Source organism: Octopus bimaculoides, chromosome 14, assembly GCF_046866305.1.
Source record: "Octopus bimaculoides isolate indiv1 chromosome 14, ASM4686630v1, whole genome shotgun sequence".
NCBI classification, from domain to species: Eukaryota; Metazoa; Mollusca; class Cephalopoda; order Octopoda; family Octopodidae; genus Octopus; species Octopus bimaculoides.
The window spans coordinates 12,607,305-12,631,695 of record NC_142941.1 but is presented as its reverse complement, the minus strand read 5'-3'; the positions used below and the strand labels follow the sequence as shown (position 1 = coordinate 12,631,695).

At 37.3% G+C, this 24,391-nt stretch overlaps 3 protein-coding genes across 3 annotated transcripts in view; 1 reads left to right on the top strand and 2 right to left on the bottom strand.

Moving 5' to 3' along the window:
- Window positions 1-1,374: 1,374 nt before the first annotated feature.
- Window positions 1,375-5,494, bottom strand: LOC106874973 (uncharacterized). The gene has a single exon (XM_014922897.3). The coding sequence runs from the start codon at window positions 3,739-3,741 to the stop codon at window positions 2,455-2,457; it is 1,287 nt and encodes a 428-aa protein (XP_014778383.1). The 5' UTR covers window positions 3,742-5,494; the 3' UTR covers window positions 1,375-2,454.
- Window positions 5,495-6,804: 1,310 nt separating this feature from the next.
- LOC106874970 (EARP and GARP complex-interacting protein 1) lies at window positions 6,805-16,334 on the top strand. The gene is made up of 9 exons (XM_014922895.3): window positions 6,805-7,234; window positions 10,855-10,938; window positions 11,748-11,880; window positions 12,024-12,171; window positions 13,081-13,180; window positions 13,505-13,641; window positions 14,358-14,525; window positions 15,631-15,789; window positions 16,003-16,334. Exons 1-9 carry the CDS (start codon window positions 7,193-7,195, stop codon window positions 16,175-16,177), a joined length of 1,146 nt encoding a protein of 381 aa, XP_014778381.1. The 5' UTR covers window positions 6,805-7,192; the 3' UTR covers window positions 16,178-16,334.
- A 6,057-nt stretch (window positions 16,335-22,391) lies between these two features.
- LOC106874967 (uncharacterized) overlaps window positions 22,392-24,391 on the bottom strand; it is a 30,679-nt gene continuing 28,679 nt past the window's right edge. Inside the window, exon 6 of the mRNA XM_089362322.1 lies at window positions 22,392-23,872. Coding sequence (XP_089218448.1) covers window positions 22,506-23,872 — 1,367 coding nt within the window. The 3' untranslated portion in view covers window positions 22,392-22,505. The remainder of the gene's footprint in view (window positions 23,873-24,391) is intronic.

Below are 24,391 nucleotides of genomic sequence, written 5' to 3'. Positions count from 1 at the left end.
ATATTGGTAGAGTTTTCTCAAAAAAGAGACAGGAAAAATGTATGAACCCTTTAGCATTTAAACCAGCCATCTCTGGCCCAAATATTTTAACTGTTTTTCATTCAAACTGGCTAGATATCTAGTCTCTCACACCTACCGTACGATGTCATTCTAAAAACAAGCACATCATCAGTCTTGAAGCTGTTAGATAATGCATGATTAATTCAAAACAATGTTAATAAATAAGTACTACATTTGACACAGTAATCTGAATGCCAAAGAGTCAAACAAATATATCTTCTTTATATATAGAGAGATTCTGTCCTTTTGTCCCACAAAATAAAACTAAAACCAGAGATTCTGTCAGTTTGTCCCACAAAGTGAAACTAAAACCAGACACCATCTCTGATTCTCTTTCTGTCTCCTCCTCTATATTCTCAGTCATGCTACTTCAAAGAGATTCTGCCTTTGTTTGTTCTGCGAAGTGAAACCATCTCTATGATTTTCTTTCTTCTCTACCTGTCTATCCATTTCCCTTTCCCTCACTAAAAGAACAAACACCCACATCTTTCCTAATCTTCATAATTCCAACAATACAGATTGGATCTGTGGTCGAGCTATCCTGACTCCAAAAAATGATGCAGTTCATAGCATTAATAATATGCCATTGAATAAACTTCCAGGAGAAGTATTCACTTATAACTAAATTGACAGTGTTGATGATCAGGATAGTGTTAACTACCCCATCAAATTTTTTAACTCACAAGAACCACCAGATACAGCTCTTCATTGTCTTCAGCTGAAAAAAGGGACTCCTATTATGCTACTGCCTAATTTGTCTCAACCAAAATTATGCAATGGTACAAGACTAATTGTGCACAAACTTATGAGGAACTGCATTGAAGCAAGTATTCTCTCTGATTGTGGTAAAGGTGACACCGTCTTAATTCCTCACATACCAGTTATACCATCTAATGCCCCATTCCAATTTAAATGGTTACAGTTTCCTATCCGAGCTTCTTTTGCCATGAGCATTAATAAAAGTCAGGGCTAAACACTAAAAGAATACTTGAAGAACCATGCTGTTCACATGGCCAACTTTATGTAGGAACATCATGTGTAGGAGCAAAAGCAAATCTTATTGCTTATCCACCCTGAAATAAAACAAAGAACATTGTTTATTAAGAAATATTCACTCTTAACACAACATGAATACTTCAATAACTTGATTTCCCAATACTATCATTACATTCAGGAATGACTAAATTACCAATTTCAATGAACTGTATTATATAATTGCCATTACTGTATGTGAAGGTGCATGGCTCAGTGGTTAGAGCGCCAAGCTTACGATCGTGAGGTTGTGAGTTTGAAGTGAGAATATAATTAAACCAATTTCTATTTGTACATATTTTTATTTTCAAATTATTTTCAATCAATCTTTTAGTTGTACTTTGTTTGCCAAATGCAAACAACTATATTGTAGTAAAGACATATTAGGTAATTTGAAATACATATATGCTGACATATGTGCTTTTATTTTATGGCACTGGTATTTACTATAACATAGACTATAAGTGAGATAAAGGACATTGATATATACTAATGTCAAAGGCGGTGATCTCGCAGAATCATTAGCATACCAAACAAAATGCTTAGCAGCATTTCGTCAGGTCTACATGTTCTGAGTTCAAATTTCGCCACGGTTGGCTTTGCCTTTCATCCTTTCTGGGTTGATAAAATAAGTACCAGTTGAACACTGGGGTCAATGTAATTTACCTGCCTTGCTCCCTAAATTTCTGGCCTTGTGCCAAAATTTGAAACCAATACATACTAATGTTACAAATAATGGCACTTGTTGTTGGCACTCCGTCGCTTACGACGTTGAGGGTTCCAGTTGATCCGATCAACGGAACAGCCTGCTCGTGGATTTAACGTGCAAGTGGCTGAGCACTCCACAGACACGTGTACCCTTAATGTAGTTCTTGGGGGGGTATTCAGCGTAACAGTGTGACAAGGCTGACCCTTTGAATTACAGGCACAACAGAAACAGGAAATAAGAGTGAGAGAAAGTTGTGGTGGAAGAGTACAGCAGGGTTCGCCACCATCCCCTGCCGGAGCCTCGTGGAGATTTAGGTGTTTTCGCTCAGTAAACACTCACAACGTCCAGTCTGGGAATTGAAACCGCGAGTCCGCTGCCCTGACCACTGGGCCATTGCGCCTCCACAACAAATAATGGAAAAGCATCTATATATATGTGTGTGTATGTTTTAAATGGTCAATATGACTACTATGAAGTAATATTCATCAACAGTATACATTAAACCAAGTTTAATCAATGATCTTTTCACATATGATTAATATCAAATCTTTGTATGAACAATTGTTCACAATTATAGAAGTGACAATATCAATTTGCATTATATATATATCTGTCTCTATTACTAAACAAAATTCTATGACAATTATTTCTCTTTAAAGCCTGTGTATTTTTTTATGGCTTACAAGATTAGAACTGGCACTGAAAGATTTGCCACATGTCTCACACTGATATGGCTTTTCTCCCGTGTGTAGTCGTCTATGTACAATCACAGTAGAATTTCCAGAGAAAGATTTTCCACATATTTCACAATAATATGGCTTTTCTCCTGTATGGACACGTGTGTGGGCTACAAGTAAAGTCTTCAAGGCAAAAGCTCTCCCACATATTTCACAGTGAAATGGTTTTTCTCCAGTGTGCGTTCTCACATGTATTTTTAAATGATTACTTCGAAGAAAAGACTTGCCGCATATCTCACATTGAAACGGTTTCTCTCCACTATGCGTTCTTTTGTGTGAATTTAAACTACTGTTATCGCTAAAACAGTTCCCACATATCCCACAGTGATATGGTTTTTCTCCAGTGTGTATCCTTATGTGGGTCTTTAAACAACTGTTCTCTCTAAAAGACTTCCCACAAATTTCACAGCGAAATGGCTTTTCTCCAGTGTGTATAGTTTTATGTTTTTTTAGACTTCCATTATTCCTGAACGATTTTGCACATATTTCACAGTGAAAGTGTTTCTCTCCAGTATGTATCATTTCGTGTGTTTTCAAATTACTGTAATGGCTGAAACACTTTCCACATAACTCACAACGAAAAGGTTTTTCTCCAGTGTGTATAGTCTTGTGGGCTTTTAAACAAGTATTATCATTGAAAGTTTTCCCACATATCTCACAGTGAAAGGGCTTCTCTCCAGTATGTATTTGTTTGTGTCGTTTTAAACCACTGTTGCAGACGAACGACTTACTACATATTCCACAATGAAATGGTTTTTTTCCGGTATGTGTTCTTTTGTGTTTACTCAAATCCCCAACAGTTACAAAAGATTTCCCACAAGTATCACAGGAATATGCTTTTTCCCCTGTGTGTCTTATTTTGTGGGTTTTTAAATCACTATTATGACTGAAAGATTTACCACAAATTTCACAGTGATATGGTTTTTCCCCTGTGTGTGTCTTCTTGTGTGATCTTAAACTATTATTATAACTGAAAGCCTTCCCACAAATTTCACAACGATAAGGTTTTTCTCCAGTGTGTATTCTTTTGTGCTTTCTTAAATCCCCAGTAGTGACAAACGACTTCCCACAAATATCACAGTGATAGGGTTTTTCACCCGTATGTCTTCTGTTATGTGTCTTTAAACCACAATTATCACTAAATGATCTTCCACATGTTTCGCAGTGAAAACGCTCTTCTCCAGCATTTATTCCCTTGTGCATCTCTAAATCTCAAATGTTGACAGTAGATTTCCTTTAAATTTCAGAGTTTTTTCTTTCTAGCATTTACACATTTGTGGACTACAAGATTACATTTTTCTTTTTTTTAAAAATCGAATCTGATTTCCTCGTCAATTCCACAGCAAAATGACGTTTCTTCAAACTGAATAGTCTTCTACCTATTTTAATCGATTATCACCAGCAAAAGATATAATATTAACTTCATAATCATAGTGAACTATCGTAAAGTGTGTTTATATAAATATTACGGACGAAGGACATCTCCAAAATCACAAAATATTTGGGTACTTTTGCTTGAACACAGATTCCCCACATAGGACATTCACTTCATTCATTGACAATATCTGTTCAAAATGTTGGAGACAGGTACTAAAATTTAGGAGAGCCATTACACTGATATAAATCGTAAATAATGGTACAAAATGCAGATACTAAACAAGCTTAAATTTCGCATTGTATGCTTCACTTTCAATGTCTCTGTAAATAAATATTAAAATGTGAAAAACACGTTATAATTAACCATGCATAATATTTGTTCTGTATTAGAGTTCCACAACGAGGGAATTTTAAAAGTACATATGTGGTTCAGTTTCCTTGTTTGGAATACCATGAAATATTAAGGACAGCCCATCTTTTTACATAATATAATGAAATTAAAAAGTTTTTTAAAAAACTAGTCTTTAAACGTAATAAAATGAAATAACAATGATTTAGTTATGGGCGTATAGTTATTATTATTTAATAACTTCGAACTGAACTGAATTAGAGCCATATTTTTTTCGTATCTATTATGACAAAGTAACAAAAAGCAAAACAATCTGGAGGACAGAAAATCTGACTATACTGCTTAAAATGCGTTGAAATCTGATCAAACTTAAAATTGCTTGTGTAAAATCGATTATTGAACAGTCACAGCTGATGCTGACAGGGGAGATCACTGCATATGTTCAGTTGGCTGTTCTGTATATTGAAAGCCCAGCCTATATTTTATATATATATATATATATATATATATATATATATATATATATATATGGGAGAATATACAAATAATAACAACAGACGAGGACAGGTGGTGTAAATAACAAAAGTATATATTAGTATGACGCTCGGGAATACGGAAAGTCTTTGACGTTTCGAGCTACGCTCTTCAACAGAAAGAATACGGAGACAAGGAGAAAAACACGGAGAAAAAAATAATTGAATAGTGTTCAGTCAACGGTCAATCATATATATAAATTTCGGATAGTGGTAACAGAAGTATCTAAGGTTGTTTAGATACAAGGTCAAGCCTGACCGAGTAGACCCATGATTAAAGATCTTGTTTACCCATTTTTTTTTTACCATTCCATGTTTTTCCCAATTTTTACTTTATCCAATGTGCTTTCATTAAGATTGCAGGGTATGACTTGAAGATACTTAGCTGCCATTTCTAGCAGATCGAAAAACCACGCGGAGGCTTCTTTCTCAGCGGCTCACAGTGTATTGTTGTGCGTATGGAGAAACTCTACAACTGTACGAGAGGTAGCTAATGTGTGTATTTGAGGAATTCTAATGAAGCATGTTTTCAAATCTGGACGTCGCAGAATATTATTTTTGGCTTATGGCAACAAAGTTTAGGCAAAAATAGCTTCTCCTAGAGGAGACACTACAAATCCTTCCTTTGAGTAGCTGTAGTCAACTCTGTTACCTGTAGAGACTCGTCCGCCTTCGATTACGTTCTGAAGCGATCACCTTTAACATTAGCAGAAATTAAATGTGACGGTGCGGGGTATTCTCACACTTCCGCCTCCGCTTGTATCACGTGTTACTCTTTTACTTACTTGTTTCAGTCATTTGACTGCGGCCATGCTGGAGCACCGCCTTTAGTCGTGCTACTCGACCCCAGAACTTATTCTTTGTAAGCCTAGTACTTATTCTATCGGCCTCTTTTTGCCGAACCGCTAAGTTATGGGGACGTAAACACACCAGCATCGGTTGTCAAGCGATGGTGGGGGGACAAACACACATACACACACACACACATATATATATATATATATATATATATACACACACACGACAGGCTTCTTTCAGTTTCCGTCTCCCAAATCCACTCACAAGGCTTTGGTCGGCCCGAGGCTATAGTAGAAGACACTTGCCCAAGGTGCCATGCAGTGGGACTGAACCCGGAACCATGTGGCTTGTAAGCAAGCTTCTTACCACACAGCCACTATTAGTAAATATTTTTCTCGCAACAATTTAAGGGGTATGTTAAAAATAGTTATTTATTAATAATTTTCTCTTACACAAACAGGCAAAAATTTTGATTTCAAAGTATCTAAATAATTATTTGGGAAAACGAATGGCAGAGTTGTCCACATTTTAAAACCAAAACTTAAAAAGACAAAAATCGAAAAACAGTGGAAAGTTTGGCAATTAGGTGAGGAGGGAGTTGGAAATATTAAAAAAAAAAAAATTTGGTTAATGTTTCCTTTAACAGCGAAGGTAAGGGACGTATACAAGAATTTAAAAAAGAAAATTTTCTTTAAAAAATACTCAAATCCCCTTCCCCAACCTCCACCCATCACCTCCGAATGTTTCACTTTTAGCTTTTTAGAAAGTGGGTAAATTTTTTTCAGAAATAATGTAGTTTAGCTGTTTCTAGCATGGTGGGTTTTCTGGTGGTGGTCTTCTATCTTTTACGTCTGCTATTTCAGTTGAATTCTACGCATGCGTGAAACATGAGACAAAAGTGAAACATTCTGAGTTTTTAGTTTTTTGAAAGCGGGGAGGTGGTGGGGTGGGGAAAGGGACATTGAGTGTTTCTTACAGAAAAATTAAAATTGAAAAAATAAAATCCCAAATTCGGGATCTCTGTATTTTTCTACGTATATTAAAAAAAAATTCGAAAGAAAGTTAAAAATTAATAAACTGTGGTGAGGTGGGGAAAATTGGAATTTCGAAAACGTGATTTTTCGGCAAAAACATAGAAATCCGAAAAAACTTTTGAAAAAAAAAAAAAAGAAGCACCGGAAATGTGTCTTGTCCACGTCCTTTATCTTCGCCAAAAATCAATAATACGTGAAATTATGTGCAACCGATTTATTAAAAAAAGATCCAAGATATATGCTAATAGAAACCTTTTAATGTTTTTTTCGAGTTAAGTCCTGTCTTGGAACCAATTACCGACGTAAGTCGAGGTATGGTGGGTGTGCATAGCGCATAACTAAATAACTGCTAATTTATTTTTAGCTTTCTTTAAGTGAAACTACAACTGTTTTCTATCGAATAAAACTTTCTTCAGTTTTTCGTTTATATTTTTACTATAATTTTTCAAGTGTAATATACAACTTGTTTGTGGTGCTGTTTTTGCAACAGTCGTCAATGGCTGCGGTGTTTCTAGCCGACGACACAATATCGAAATTATTTCCCCAAAAAACAATCGTGAATCATGGAAGACGAAGCACCTGTCATATATGGACTCGAATTCCCAGTAATACATTCTAACATTCTCCATCTGTTCATTCCGTAATGTTAAAATATGATTATTTAATTGACTATTCTCCGAATGTTTGTCCATCCATGTTTCTATGTGTGTCATTTATTTGTTTTATTTATATTGCATCTCTGTCTCTCTTTTTGACTTTCTCACTGTTTATGTATCTCTCGATCTCATACCCAGGCATGGGCACACTGTGCCGCTGCCCGAGCACCCACGAATTTAGGAACCCAATTCTAAATCCATAGATGTGGCTTGTCAATAAATATCTATTATAGGACATAGTGTCAGTGATTTTCCAGGGGGCCTTGTAATGCTACTGTGACAGCGCTGATCATACCTACATGTTTATCTACCTGGTTATTTGAAACTATGTGAGCTGCAATGCTAATTGAACATAGCTTTCCTGGGACAACAACAAAACAGTCCCATTTCCTATAATCGTTATAAATCCGCCAGTAATAACATTATATATGTATGTGTGTAATAGCAAAGCATTATCTTTAGACTAACTACAACATTTGCTGTTTACTGTCTTGTTGTTTTACCCCGAGTCAACCCCGATGAAGCAGATCGATTATCAAAGACATTCCAACCGTGATCAACCTGTGTGAATGCTGTGCGTCTCAACCAAACACTCTTTCTTTTTTAAGACAGAGGGTGTAGTTTCTAACAGTTTAGATGACCGCGAAGATAAAGACTCCGATAAATTATGGTGTTTACTAGCTGTTGATGTTACTTCGTGCAGAATAGTCTCATTTTGTATAAACAGTCTATAATTCACCTAATTTCTTGCATTATCAGTTTGAAACTGCATTATTTCGTATTGAAAACAACAGTTGTCAACGCCATAGTCTACAGTTCATATTTTATCACCAGTTCTGCCTGGTCGATCCGCTTAACTGTAATCAAGTTCTATAAGCAGATACAGCACTGTGCCATTGTTACCTGTGTAATAACAAGGGATTTCGGTTCCTCCCTCCCCTACCATCATCTAAGTTTTCATACAAAAGTGCTGGGCACTCAAAGTATACTAATGAGTTACGATTTAAAAATAAAAAAAACTGTGTTAAACGAACCAGATGTAGTGTGCTCTCATGGACATGTGAGTGTTTAGAGGACGACTACTGCATACAAAAGTGCTGAGCACTCCAAATCAGTGAAACCTGGGGAAGAGGGAGTCTAAAGGAAATTTGGGATGAAATGGGGAGGGCTGACCCAAAGTCTCTGTATCTCACAGACGAGATGACAATGAGCTGTACTGACTTACAATATGTGGGACTACAGCCGGCCTGCCCATCCATGAAAAAAACATACCATGACATGAGGGTAGGAATCAAGATACTGTAACACACACACACACACACACATATATATATTTGTCAGACGTAGGCCATGATGAATACCACAAGGTATTGAAAATACGTATTCGCCTTTATATAGTTAATTCTTTATATTGAACACTCAATATTTCATATATTCAATAAGACATATTTCATATATTCAATAAGACATTCAATACTTCATTCCATTGTACCATCCATTTTTATATTATATATATATTCCATATTCTATATCCCACATTAATTTTACAAGAATATAAATAAAACATAAAAAACAGACAGAGTTGGAACTCTTTTAAATAAAATAATATATATATATAATAATATTAGGGACAAAATCCAAAATTACAGGTAAAAACTCAATTAAAATCAATTTATAAAAAATTAAAATTAAATTGAGCTTTATAGATAAAATATATATAAAATATATAGTTTTAGGGAAAATAACCAAGTTTCAAGATCACTATAATATGAAATATGTCTTATTGAATATATGAAATATTGAGTGTTCAATATAAAGAATTAACTATATAAAGGTGAATACGTATTTTCAATACCTTGTGGTATTCATCATGGCCTACGTCTGACAAATATATATATGTGTGTTACAGTATCTTGATTTCTACCGTCATCACTATCACTATATGTGATAGTGGATTTTCATTGATGAGTTCTTGAAACTTGGTTATTTTCCCTAAAACTATATATTTTATGGATTTTCATCGATGAGTTCTTGAAACTTGGTTATTTTCCCTAAAACTATATATTTTATATATATATATATATATATATGCTGCTCTCCACTATGCGCACCTTCATGCCTCATCATCTTACATTTTGTCCCCCAAGGCTCCTATATTTTCGTCATTCACAAGACACTTTCTTCCAGGTTACCTCTTACCTCTATCTCACTTGTGCCCTTATATTTATATCTCTAGGATGCCATCTGGCCTTTCTTTCTCTTGCTCTATCCATCCCTGTTCTTCCTTACCCTTTTCTCTCTCCATCATTTCCACTGCCGTTCCATCTGGGATGTTTTCTCTTCTTGTACTCTCTCCAATATTTCTTTCTTTCCCACCACCATTTTTCCTCCTTTAAACTATTGCTGTTACTATTTATTGTTAGTTGGAGCAGACATCAACTATAAACTGTGCTTCTTGTATGATCTTAGTGTATGCTTAATTTCAGAGTAGGAGAAGCAGAGCCCATAACCTTTTCAACCACCAAACCATTGACTTGTAAAATTGATATGGTCAATGCACTTGTTAAATTTCTCCAACCAGTGATTGCAGGTAAAGTATGGGTGAGGAGGGAACTAGAGTGGTGATCTGGTCCTAATGCTTGCAACACAGTAAACACTGCTAAAAACATCCAGGTATCAGGTGGGGGTGCTAAACATAGACAGTGGATTGGGCCTACCACCTCTTTTACTCTTTTACCTGTTTCAGTCATTTGACTGTGGTCATGCTGGAGCACCGCCTTTAGTCGAACAAATCGACCTCAGGACTTATTCTTTGTAAGCCTAGTACTTATTCTATCGATCTCTTTAGCCGAACTGCTAAGTTACGGGGATGTAAACACACCAGCATTGGTTGTCAAGCGATGTTGGGGGGACAAACACAGACACGAAACATACACACACACTCACACACACATATATATATACATATATGCAACGGGCTTCTTTCAGTTTCCGTCTACCAAATCCACTCACAAGGCTTTGGTTGGCCTGAGGCTATAGTAGAAGACACTTGCCCAAGGTGCCACGCAGTGAGACTGAACCCGGAACCATGTGGTTTGTAAGCAAGCTACTTACCACACACAGCCACTCCTATGCCTGTTGATGATGATCAATTAAAAAAGACCTTGTTTGGTCAAGAATGACCATGGGATTGCACCTAGAAAGTTCTCCTCCAAGGCACAAATCTGGGCAAGGTTGTTTATGGAAGACCAGTATATCAGCCTCCCCTCTCCATGCCACTGATGTTATCCAAGGGAAAGGCAAAGGCTGATACCGCTTGGCACCAGTGACGTCGCAACTCATTTCTACAGCTGAATTAACTGGAGCAATGTGAAATAAAGTGTCTTGCTCAAGAACACAACACAGCAGAGCCTGGTCCAGGAATCAAACTCACTACCTCATGACTGTAAGCCCAATGCTTTAATGCTTTAACCACTGGGCCATGTGTCTTCACCCATATATGATCAAATGTACAGCCATATATTATTTCTTGTGGACCCCGCCCAACACTACTGTTATTTATCTTTCAGGCTCGGGCCCTAACTGCGCAAGTGGGTGACACAGAAAACATACGCTTTCTCGTTGGAACACAAAGTCTACGAGCTGAAAACCAAGTAAGTACACTTCATTTGGCTGCATACCTCTTTCCTTTATACTGGTTTATGTTGTATTCGTTTTCTTTTATCTTTCAATTTGATCAAACTTTTGACTTAATTTGGTCTCATTTCAATCTTGGTACAGACAAAACTGTGTGTATCCTGAGAACCAGAACTGTTTAAGCTTTTAACTGCAAAATTAAATTTCATAGTTATTCTAATTATCATGTTAGATATCAACCCAAAAATTAGAATTGATATATTTTGCAAGTCACGTTGCTTCAATAAACTTGACATATCGCAACAAAAAAATCACAATTACATCAACCCCAGTGTGTAACTGGCACTAATTTATCGATTCCGAAAGGATGAAAGGCAAAGTTGACGTCGGCGGAATTTGAACTCAGAACGTAGCAGCAGACGAAATACCACTAAGCATTTCGCCCGGCATGCTAACGTTTCTGCCAGCTTACCGCCTTATTTGACAAAAGTTACTGAGCTGGAAGACTGCACCAAAATCCAGTGTCTGCTTTGGTATGGTTTCTACAGCCGGATGCCTTTCCTTACACCAACCACTTTACAGAGTGTACTGGGTGCCTTTTACATGGCACTAGCACCAGTAAGATTACAGAGTAGCTCACAAGACGAGATGACAAAACTGAGGCAAGTGTCATATTGAGGGAAATGACTTTATGCCAAATAATGTGAGGTTAAAGCATGATAGGACAGAAACAGGTTTATTGCTGTAGAGAAGATACAAGTGATTAATATTATTACAACAGCACTATCCTAAAATAACTCTCACTATACTTTGTTTTCTCTTCTAGGTCCATCATATACATTTTGATGATGAATACAATTCAATCAACAAAAATGTATTCCTCCACCAAGAGGGAGAAATCTGGTACATCAGTGCATCTACATTGGATAAAGATATTCTTGCCACTTGTTACAACAAACGTAAGTATAATTCATTAAATTTAATATCAGAGAGAGAGAGAGAGAGAGAAATAAGAGAAAGGAAATATGGAATTCAGATACTTTTGGACATTAAGATTCCTATTCTTTTAACCTTAATAATAATATTTCATTTGTAATTTTAGATGTTGACTCAAAGATTGAAGTCCAGGCTGCTTTATGGAGGCTACCAACCAATTTAAATGACAGTTTTACTGAAGAACCCTCTAACAGTCATCGACCACTTAAATTATTATGTCCGCTTGACTTTTCTGAATATGGTGAAATCAAGTGGTAAGCTGACATTTTCATCATCTAACTGCAAATAGCTATGTTTGTTGGTTATAAAACACTTCGACTATCATTATCATCATCATCATTTAACAGCCATATTTCCATGGTTGCACGGGTCAGGTGGAATTTGTTGATGCAGATTTTTTTTTTACAGCCAGATGCCCTTCTTGTCACTAACCTTTACCTATTTCCAGACAATTCTCCACAGGTAGACATGTTTTTTCACGGAAGATTGGAAGTAAACAATGTGGCTTGTATGACAGTGATACTCACTTACAACTATCATGTGATGTCTAGACAAGAGTACATAAACAAACAAAACACACACACATACATATATACATACATTCATATATATATATATATATATATATATAAGGGTAAAATATCCTTTTACCTGCACCCATTTATTGCACTTGGTAAAAAAACACTTGTGTAATAATAATTGGGTATCCTTCCGACAGTATATTGGATAGATATTATCCCTTAGTGGGTTGGATTCACAACCCCTAACTTTCTTGGATTATATATATACATATATATATGTATAGGGTTTGGTTGATTCCAATACCCTTCATAACCTTTATCATATATATATATATATATATATATATATATATATATACATACATACACACACACTCATACATATATGTGTGTGTGTATGTACAATCAGGTGATATCAAGACAAGGAGACACATAAACACTCACTCACACATATACACATACTGACATACATACAGTGAACTTCTTTCAGTTTCTGTCTACCAAATCCACTTACAGGGTTTTGGTCGGCCCAGAGCTATAGTGAAGGCCAAGTGTTCCAAATACTGTTATATTCACATGGCTTTGAATCTATCAATATCTAACAAGCTGACATTACATCTGTCACTTTTCATTTTCTTACAGTCTATTATGGCACCCCACTGGAGAAGAAAATACTCTACTGGGATTAGCTGATAACCATATTCTGCTCTGGAATCTCGATGTGGCCTCTGCTTCTGCAAAGGTGAACTTGCATTTTTGTTTTCTTATATTTGTTTTGTTGATTACCTGTTTGTGTGATTCTTTCATCATCGCAACTAAAATACGGTGCTCCAGTCAAATGACTGAAACAAGTAAAAGAGTTTATATTTTGAATTATATATATATATATATATATGTATGGAGGCACCAAAATCCTTTAAGTGTTTAGGCCCCTATAAATCTTAATCTGGCTCTGTTGCCAGCTCACCATCTTGGTAAGTTTCATAATTATGCTGTACAATATGTTTGTACTACTTTGTATTCCCATTCATTATATAAATATAAATTGCTATTGTTTTGGCTGTAGATTTTTAGTTCAGCCTCTATAGAAGCAAGAGGCCAACCAAAGATGACTGCAGCTAAATGGAATCCGCATCACAAATGCTCTCAAGTTGCCACAGCCAACGATACCACAATTCGGGGCTGGGACTTACGATCGATGAAGTGAGTAACAAATTCTTTTTGCTTTGTCTATACTTCTATTAGAAGTCTTATTCTGAATGATTATAGTTGTCTTTATATATATATATTTTTTAAAGGATCACTTTATGAATGTATGGGGAAGGCATGAGATGGTTTTTGGCAAGCCATTCTCGTGTTGATTCGATGCTGACTTATTTGACATCAGACATTTTAATGTTTGTGTCTCACTCTCTCTCTTTCTCTTTGTTTATTTGTGTGATCTCCTATTTATGTTTGTATGTATTTGTATTGTTTCTCTTATTCTTACTCTCTCTCTCTCTACTTGTGTTACTGAGTTATGTCTGTATGTATGTGTCAAGTCTCTCCCCCGCTCTACCCCTCCCTGTATCTCACTCTCTCCATCTGTATATGTATATTTCTGCACATGTACATGTGTGTGTACGACTCTAATGCCAAAACAGATTCAGTATCCAGTTAGCCACGTCATTAGACTGTGGCCATGCTGGGGCAATACCTTGAAGAGTTTAGTCAAACGAATGAACCCCAGTATTTTTTTTTTCAGTCTGATGCTTATTTTGTTGATCTCTTGCTGAACTGCTAAGTTACAGGGACATAAACCAAACAACACCAGTTATCAAGTGGTGGTGGTTGGGGACAAACACATACATACTTGTATACATTTGAATGGGGAAATAACTTCTCTGTATATCCTGTTATTTGGTTTGTCTTATTTCCAGACAAGTGTATGTTATTGAAAATGCTCATGGTCAGCTAGTCCGAGACTTGGATTTCAACCCTAATAAGCAGTACTGTTTTGTCAGTTGCGGAGATGACTGCAAGGTCAAGTTCTGGGATGTGCGAAACACTAATAGTCCACTGAAGATTCTAACTGACCATTCTCATTGGTAAGCAGCTAAGTGTCTCTTGAAATTTTCTACCATTTGGTACCTTATTGTCAATCATAATTTTTTCTCATTTAAACAAAGATTCTTCCAAGAAAGATAGACAAAAAAAAAAAGAGAAAAAATATTCTTCACTCCACCCATCTATCTTTTCTTGGAGCTCACTGGGGTGGGGGTCCTCAGGCCCCCTCCTCCATAGGGTCCTGTGAAAAGCAAACATCATTATACTTTGTGACTGGATTCCTAAGCATGACCAACTAAGACTATGGATATTATCCAGCCAACTCTCGTTACCAGCGTCGCCTTCTAGCACTTGTGCTGGTGGCACGTTAGAAATCATTCAAGCAAGGTCGTTGCCAGTGCCGCTGGACTGACTCCCGTGAAGGTGGCACGTAAAAAAAAAACTTTTGTGAGTGTGGCCGTTGCCAGTACAGTGTGACTGGCCCTCGTGCCAGTGGCATCTAAAAGCACCCACTACACTCTTGGAGTGGTTGGCATCCAGCTGTAGAAACTCTGCCAGATCAGATTGGAGCCTGGTGCAGCCATCTGGTTCAACAGTCCTCAGTCAAATCGTCCAATCCATGCTAGCATGGAAAGCGGACGTTAAACGATGATGATCTCATTCTCGGGCTACTTCTAGGTCTCCTGCCAGTTGGCTTACTTGAAGAATCCATCTTGCAATTCATTCCTGTCACATTCTAATCACATGTCTGTAGTACCAGAGTTGTGACCTCTCAATGCAGAGAAGCAACTGCTCAACCTGGAGAGACTCCTTGATCTCCAAGCTACATACCCTCTTTAGTAACAAGCCGGGACAAATCAAGACTAGATTGTGTACAATGCTAAAGAGGACCAATCAGTCATTAGACTGTGGCCATGCTGGGGCACCGCCTTGAATCAACCCCAGTACTTTGTTCAGCCCGAGGTTGTAGTATAAGACACTTGCCCATGGTGCCACATAGTGGGGTTGAACCCAGAACCATGAGGTTGGGAAGCAAGCCTCTTATCACTCAGCCATACCTGATTATAAAGCCACACCTGTGCATATAATTCACATCTCTACTTTTTATCTTTTTTGCAATTTCTTTTTTCTTTCTCTCTGTAATAGGGTGTGGTCAGTACGTTACAACCATTTCCATGACCAGTTAGTCCTCACCTCTAGTAGCGACAGCAGAGTCATCCTGAACAACATCGTGTCTCTTTCCTCTGAACCTTTCGGTTATTTAGTCGAAAGTGAAGACAACAGCGACAACGAAGGCAAAGAAGTGTAAGTGTTCAATTCCTTGTTCAGTAATATATCTTTCAAGGGATCTTTTTGGGGTGGGGGTTCTTTTTAATTCTTTGTTCTTATTTTCTAAGCCTGAGAAAGGTAAGTAGAGGAGTGCTATATTAAATTTTGCACCTCTGCAAAATTTTAGGGGGTGCACTTTCACCCCCTGTACCCAGGCCCTTGTTTTATTCTCATATTCTTGTTCTGTAGGATACGAGAGAAAGTAAATGATGGAGTTATTGCTACCTATGAAGAACATGAAGACAGTGTCTATCGAGTGGACTGGTCCACTGCTGACCCTTGGGTCTTTGCATCATTGAGCTATGATGGACGTCTTGTTATCAACAGAGTACCAAGGACAGAAAAATACAAGATCCTCTTATGATGGTGATATATTCCAAAGGACCTTAAAGATGGACATGAATACATTCCATGTTACTAAAAAAATAATAACATTAATATACATAAAATATTTAAAAAAAAAACAGAAAACAAAATTTGCATAGTTTTTTTTTTTTTTTGTTCAATAAATGATAAATATATATCATGGTTATATATTGTGAATTTGAACCCAAAAAATAAGGTGTCAGTATCATTATCATCATCATCATTGTCACCACCACCACCTTCACTATTATCACATCATTATCTCCCCCTTTGAAAGTTAACTTAGCTTTTCACTGTTTCAGGGTCAGTAATATTTTAGTTTCAAATTTTGGAGGAGGGGTTTAGTCAATTACATCGACCCCCCAGTGTTCAACTGACACTTGTTTTATCGACCCTGAAAGAATGAAAAGCAAAGTCAGCCTTAGTAGAATTTGAACTCAGAACATAAAGGCAGATGAAATGCCACTAAACATTTTGCCTGGCATGCTAATGATTCTGCCTGTTCAGGGTCAATAATATAAGTACTGGTCAATTACTGAGGCCAATATAGGGGCACAGACAGGGCAGTGTGATAAGGAGTTTGCTTCTGAACTACTTAGTTCTGGGTTCAGTCTCAGGGTGTGACACCTTGGACAAGTGTCTTCTATAATAGTCCTAGGCTGACCAAAACGCTGTGATTGAACCTGGTAGAGGCAAATTAAAAGAAGCCCATCATATTATACATACATGTGTGTGAGTGTTTGTGTCTCCTTATCTTGATAGTGTGATAATTGTAAACAAGTGTCACTGTCATACAAGCAGCTTTATTCATCATTGACGTTTAACGTCTGCTTTCCGCCTGCACTGACCCGTAATCCTCATACTTGTAACATCTGTGGGCCTCTTTGCAAATCGTTGTCAGGAATCAAATGTTACATTCGAGAAAGGCATTATGACTGACAAAGAACGTGTAGGTTGTTGGATCTTACGTCAAAACCAACGGGAGAGTCCATCACAGTATATATAATGTATTGTTCTGTGATAGAAAAGAACAACAAAAAAAGTACCCCATCTGGTGAGAGATAAATATTATTTATTTAAAGGACACAATACAAGTCCATAAGTGCTACTAATAGTTTCATATGTTGAAAAATATCTCAAACATATTCATCAGGCACAAACCACATGTCATAACAGACTAAAATAAAACTGAATAAGAAAGACAAAGAAGCATATGAAACTATTAACAGCTCTTAAAGACATGTGTTGTGTCCTTTATATATATATATATATATATATATATATATATATATACGGTTTCTGTACAGTTTCTACTTACTAAATTCACTCACAAGTTATTGGTAAGCCTGGGACTATAGCATAAAGCACTTGCCCAAAGCATTGCACAGTGGGATGCAACCTGAAAAGCAGCACTGCTGAGTCTTTTTTTTTTTAGATCTTTGTGATGGATGAAAAGAAGGGAACATGTTATCCCGAAACCATAAACCAAACTTGAGTGTTTGTTTGCAACTGCGTGGCTTCTAAGACCAGGTGGTTGTGTTAAAATTATAACAAAACTGTGCCAGGTACAATGGTTACAAAGTTGATGACCTAACAACTACTAGACACACATTTCAGTGGTAGTAACAGAATATACAAATGGTTCAATTATTTGGGAGAAAAAAACTCAAAGATTGAAAGGAGAATCAATATCGGTGATGGGCAAACTGTGGTCTGAAAGATTTTCTGAATGACATGCCTAATGAAAAAAAGTTACCTCGATGAGCCATGTTTCATACAGCTTTTTTCTCAAAAAAGATTGCCCGTGCTTGATCTACAGGGTCACTCAACATGCTAAAAATATCAGCCAAATCTCCTTCAACAATCCTAAAAGGATACACCATGTCTTTAAAAAAAAAAAAAAAAAAAAAGACAGGATGGTCGCAGCTGGAAAACCATTGATCAGATCTACCTGATTAGGGCTGATCTGAGGCTAAACAAGGAACCTCAACATCAAACATGGACATCCTCTTTCAAGAAGTGGGCCACATGAGACATGGCTAATCATCAGGTGGGTTGCACTAATGAAAAGCTTTCAAGGCAATTTTTCACTTTGGTATGCCATTCAGAAAATCCCACAAGCTGCAGGATGCTTGTGACTGCCATTTCTAACTAATTGAGCAATCAGAGAACAGTCAAAACACACTGGAACCTACTGCCTTAACATTAAAAAAAAAACAAAAAAAAAAAACATAGGTGCAGGAGTGGCTTTGTGGTAAGAAGCTTGCTTCCCAGTCACATGATTCTGAGTTCAGTCTCACCGTGTGGCACCTTAGGCAAGCCTTTTCTACTATAGCCTCGGGCCAACCAAAGCCGTGTGAGTGGATTTGGTAGACGAACCCAAAAAAAGCCCATCATATATATGTATGTATGTATGTGTGTGTGTGTGTCTGTCTTTATATGTTTGTACCCCCATCAGCGCTTGACAACCGGTGTTAGTGTGTTTACATCCCCATAACTTAGTTTGACAAAAGAGACTGATAGAATGAGTACTAGGCTTAAAAAAAAAGTCCTGGGGTTGATTTATTCAACTAAAACCCGTCAAGGTAGTGCTCTAGCATGGTCACAGTCAAATGAAAAAACAAATAAAAGATAATGTAATCGGAAACAAAATACAGGATTGTCACAGATGGAACATATTAGATTTTAGATCTGTTAAATTAGGGGCTGGCCAGGAATTAACAACTTGTTGTTGATAACATAGGATTCTTTTTTCCAGCAATGTAACTTGCATCCACACAATGTATCTATCTACCTATGCACACCAGCATGGATTAATATAAAATTTAATAACCCCCATAAATTTGAAATATGTTGGGTTTTTTTTTATAATGTTTTACAAATAAGATTTCTTTATTCAAATATTAATTTTATTGGAAGGATTAAAAGAAAAGAAAAAAAAATAGAGAAGAAACAAATGTAAAGTTTTCATTAAAAAAAAAATTTGGTAACACTTTTTTTTATCCTTTTCCTTTTAAATGTAAATCATTCTACTCTTTTTAATAATTAATTAATAGAAAAAACAAATGTATTTTACAAATATAAACAATTGAAAAGAATAAAAAGAAAAAAATCAACAACTAAACCATTGAACCATTTCTATTCAGAATAAAAAAACAAAACAAAACAAATGAACAAGCAAGCATCCATCAAACATTCAAACTCACACTTATTCGTTTATTCATTCATTCATTCTTTATAAGCATATATAAATTGTTATACATTTACAAGTGTGTTCTTATTAAATTAACACTGCACAAAGCAGAATGAATTAAGTTTGCTGTCAATAAGAGGAAAAAGATCTGATAGTTTCAAGCAGAGATTTTCATCAGAGAAGACAGAACATTGTATTGATGACGGGCTAACACTGCTCAAAATATTTGACTTAATAGTCTTCATCCTCACAGCAAACCAATAAATATTCTTTTTTTTTGTGAGTGTTTTAATATTTAACCATTTGCCAACAGAGACCATCACTATTTTCTTCATATTCCACTGTTTTACTTTCTTTTCCTTTGTTTTTTTTTTCTTTCCTTAACGATTTATTTTTATTTTCGATCTCAGGCAAATAAAGTTATAAAATGGAGACACAAACATCAAATCTCTGCATTATTCTACTTGTTTACTTTTTGTAATAAATCAGTATCATCAATGAGCTCTCTCTCTCTCTCTCTCTCTCTCTCTCTCTCGCAAAACACTCACAGCTCTTTTGCAGATACACAAATATATACACATTCAAACACAAATACACACACACCACTGACATACATTGTCATACACACACGCACGCACACATACATGCACAGATATATTATAAAACTACAAGGAGGCCAAGTGCCAGGATCACCATGCCGGCTGGTAAATGTATAAATAATCATAGCATAACATAGAAATATATACAGATTAAACTAGTGTGTTGTATATAAATAGAACAGCACTGACATACCCCACAACACCCACCCACCCAACCAATTTCTGTCCCTCTCTCTCAACCAACATTGTACCCACAAAGTCTCACACCTTGTTTTCTGAATTTTTTTATTTATTTATTTATATATATATATATATATATATATATATATATATATATATATATATATATATTTTATATTTTCCTTTGGTTTTTTTTTTCCCTCAACTTCACAACTGTCTGATGTGTGTAATGTATTTATTGTTTTTTCTCTACATCAGAACTGACAGTAATGTGTTTCTTCTGTATGAGTAAAATGAGAGAGAAAGGGTGTCTGCACACATTAGCATCTTCATATGTATGTGCACGTATGATATATATATATATATATATATATATATATATATATATATATATATATATATGTATATATATATATATATACATACACACACACATACTCTTTTTATTGGCTTTAGTCATTCACAGTTATAGCCATGCTGGGAAACAGCAACACTAGCATCATCGTCACTGTATATATATATATATATATATATATACACACACACACGTGTATGTATGTGAGTATATATATATACACACACATACACATGGGAATGAGTTTGTGTGAAACTGCATACATGAGTTATATGAATGTTTTTATATATGTATGTAATGAATGTATGTAACAAAAGGATGTGTATATGTTTGTGCATGTGATTGTTTTTCAATGTATGGATGTGTGTGTACAATGAACATACATACATACATATAGGTAGACATACATACATACATACATACATAAAAAAAAAAAAAAAATAAATGCACCTCATATATGTGTGCACATGTGCACACATGTGCACAAGCACACCAATGATGCTGCAGTGTGCTTCGGTTTTTTTGTGCATTGAAAACACTAGCCATTGCAGTAGAGATAGCTGGAAACAAGAATGGATAAAGATCAAGTAGTAGCCAATCAAGAAGAAAAAGAAGGAGGAGGAGGAGGAGAAAGGAACAGGCATTTTAAGCCGGCTCTTTATTTTTTAATTTTTTTTTTTAGTCTTTTTTTTGTGTGTGTTGTATGTTATTACATACCACCTTGCTCTCCTGAAACACCACAGGTAGTTGACAGTCACAAAGATTCTGTGCACACACACACACACATGTGCAAACAGACAAACACAAACACACACACACAATTACTATGTCACATCACATTACAGGTATGATATGATAATTGTTGTTGATTGAGATGATGCTAATGCTGTATAAAACCATTGTATCCAATTCATAAATGCACCATGACATCACCATTGTATACACACACAAGTATATACATACATACATAAATATATATATATATATATATATATATATATGTAAGTATATATAAATATATACAAAAACCGTGCCAACCCAGTTGTCCTTTCTTTTTCAATTTTTGCTTTAAATCCTCACCCCTTTGATATCAATACCTTCCTCCCATCCCTAGATCCCTAGTATCTTCCATACCCATCCCACCCACCCAACGCAGCAAATAATGATAACTGAATTATTAATATACAATAAATTTCAACCCTTGTCACCATCACCAACCCGTCAAAAAAAAAAAAAAAAAAAAAAAAAAAAAAAAAAAAGGGGCCCCTCCTCGAAACAAACCTCTAAATTTTTTGCTGTTGTTGTTGATCTGTCTTATCACAGTTTGTCAGACGCGTCACTTGGAGAATGAGAAAGAGAGGGGAGGGGAAAGAGGAAAGAGAACAGTTTTCCCACAACAGCGATGACATGTCAAACCAACCCCACCCACCCACCACTGAAAACCCACAAAGACCGTCAATTGACTCCTCCTCTTGTGTTGACTCATTCATCCGAGGTCAATAAGCCATAATCACTGGTGTGTGTCATACATATGTCAACCATGTCCATCTGTCCATCATCATAGCCTGATTCGTCCCTGTCCATTGTTGCTGCTTGAATCCATCCTTGTCTGTCATTGTGGCCATCGTTTCCCTTTGTTGCCATCAGCCCTTCATCTCTGACCCTTATTGTCAATCATTACTTACCCCTTTCCCACCACCCTATTGCTTTGTCTGCCTGTAGTCATCATCACCAGTCCCACCCCACCCAGTGTTATCACTGTTGCTATATTTTGTCCTCCACCTCTGTGTGTTGTCTGTTTAAGCCCTTACCCCAACCCCCAGAAACCACAACAACAACAACAACAAGCTCTCATTTCAGTACCAACAGTTTCCTGAAGGATAATAAAAAAAAAAGAAAAAAAAAAGGGGGGCAGTAGGTGGGAGAAGAAGAGAAAGAGGAAATAAGAGTGGAGTGTGGGCTGGGGGAGGTTGCTTGCACTCACAGCCAAAACTTGTGCTCACAGCCTGTAGTACATGAGGAAAGACTTGAGTGCGGGTGGCAGGGGCAGCTTCTCTACTCGCTCCTTCATATATTTCGTGATGGACACCCTCGGAGCACGCTCAGTGCCCTCAGTGAGGTTGTAACCGGAACCCTGTGACCAAGCACCGCTGTCAGTGCCTGGTGAATCTTTGTTACTTCCGCTACTACTGTCTTTCCTACTACCCCTACGATTGCTACTGTTGTCGCTGTTGCCTGTCCCACTGTTTTTCGTCCCACAGTCAATGTCCGACTGGTCACCGGTCACTCCGACAGTGCCAGACGTGTCGTTGCTCGGACTAGTTGATGACCACCACTGCTTGCCGACAATGATGTTGGTAGTGGTGGCGTCGGTGGTGGTAGTAGAGGTGGTGTTGTTGTTGGCGGCGGTGGACGCAGTGGCAGTTGGGGTCACAGGAGCCGTTGCCGAAGTGCTAGTTATGGTCTCAGTACATGCCATTTCTTCCTCCTGTTGCTCTGTCTCTTTCTCATCCTTCTCTTGCTGCACAGGCATATTGCCATTCAGCAGGTTTGCATTGGTGAAGCCAAAGTTCTCGTCTTCGTCGTCGGAATCAGAGTCGTCCTCCTCCTCCTCCTCCTCCTCTTCTTCCTCTTCCGTGAGCATCTCTTGTGGCTCGTTCAGATTAAAAGATGGTGATGAGGATGCAAAGGCTCCAGGCTGCTGCTCTTCTTGGGGTTTCAAGGGACACCTTTCTGCAACTGTTCCTCCTCCAGATGCTGCTGCTGCTGCCGCCGCCACCACCGCTGTTGAGTTCCTCTCTCCTCGTCTGCTACTACGGCGACTAATTCTGCTGCCAGCGCCCTCTATGTGGTACAGCATGTCCTCTTCCTCTTCCCTGCTGCCCCCCGTGCTGATGAGAATACCTTCTTTCGGTCCGCTGCGTGAGAAGAAACGGTAGCGTGCAAGTTTCCTGGCACGTGGTGTCGATGTGCCATCTCCTGGCTCATCAACATCCATCTTATCACTGGACTTGGAGATCTTTGAGCCCACTCGACGCCTGGGGTTTGCGCTGGACGGCATTTCACTGTCATCTTTGTTTTGGTCTGGGTCAGAACTCTGGCCCCGACCGGAACTTGAGGTGGAATCTTGGTCAACGCCATCGTCCTCGTAGTCGTCGTCGTCGTCTTCGTAGTCATCATCATCTTCCCCTTCTCCCTCGTCTTCACTGGAGAAGTTCTGCAGCATCATCTGGAACTTGATGCCAGTCTTCCGTGAGCACTTGCTGGGTGGCTGTTTGTCTTGGTGGCTTTCCAGGATCAGGTCACGCAGAATGCATCGAATGGTTAATCTCGCGGCTTCCTGTAAAGTTGGCATGGTTACTTCAGCTGAAATATAAAGAAAAAAGAAAAGAAAAAAAACAAATGTTACAAATAATTTAAACTTCATGAATAATAATAATAATAATTTTTTTATTGCCCACAAGGGGCTAAATAAACATAGAGGGGACAAACAAGGACAGACAAACAGATTAAGTCGATAACGCCGATCCCAGTGCGTAACTGGTACATATTTAATCGACCTCGAAAGGATGAAAAGCAAAGTCGACCTCGGCGGAATTTGAACTCAGAACGTAACGGCAGACGAAATACCGCTAAGCATTTCGACCGGTGTGCTAACGATTCTGCCAGCTCGCCGCCTTAATAATAATAATAATAATTAATTCGTTTTATTGGCCACAAGGGCTAATATAAATCAAAACCATGTAAGGCCAAAGACAGGACGAAGGTTACAAAAGGGCTTTGTCCGAAAGGTAGAAAAACGTTCGTGTAAACAAAGGAAAAACGGAGAAAGATATAACAAATAAAATTCCAATAGGGGGAAGCGCTTCGAAAGGTTACATGTGG

Excerpts from the sequence above, each read along its gene's own strand:
- LOC106874973 (XM_014922897.3), bottom strand. The coding sequence starts at position 3,741 with ATGCACAAGGGAATAAATGCTGGAGAAGAGCGTTTTCACTGCGAAACA.
- LOC106874970 (XM_014922895.3), top strand. The coding sequence starts at position 7,193 with ATGGAAGACGAAGCACCTGTCATATATGGACTCGAATTCCCA. Across the intron at positions 14,526-15,630 it reads CTAACTGACCATTCTCATTG|GGTGTGGTCAGTACGTTACA; the intron begins GTAAGCAGCTAA and ends TCTCTGTAATAG. Across the intron at positions 15,790-16,002 it reads GACAACGAAGGCAAAGAAGT|GATACGAGAGAAAGTAAATG; the intron begins GTAAGTGTTCAA and ends CTTGTTCTGTAG.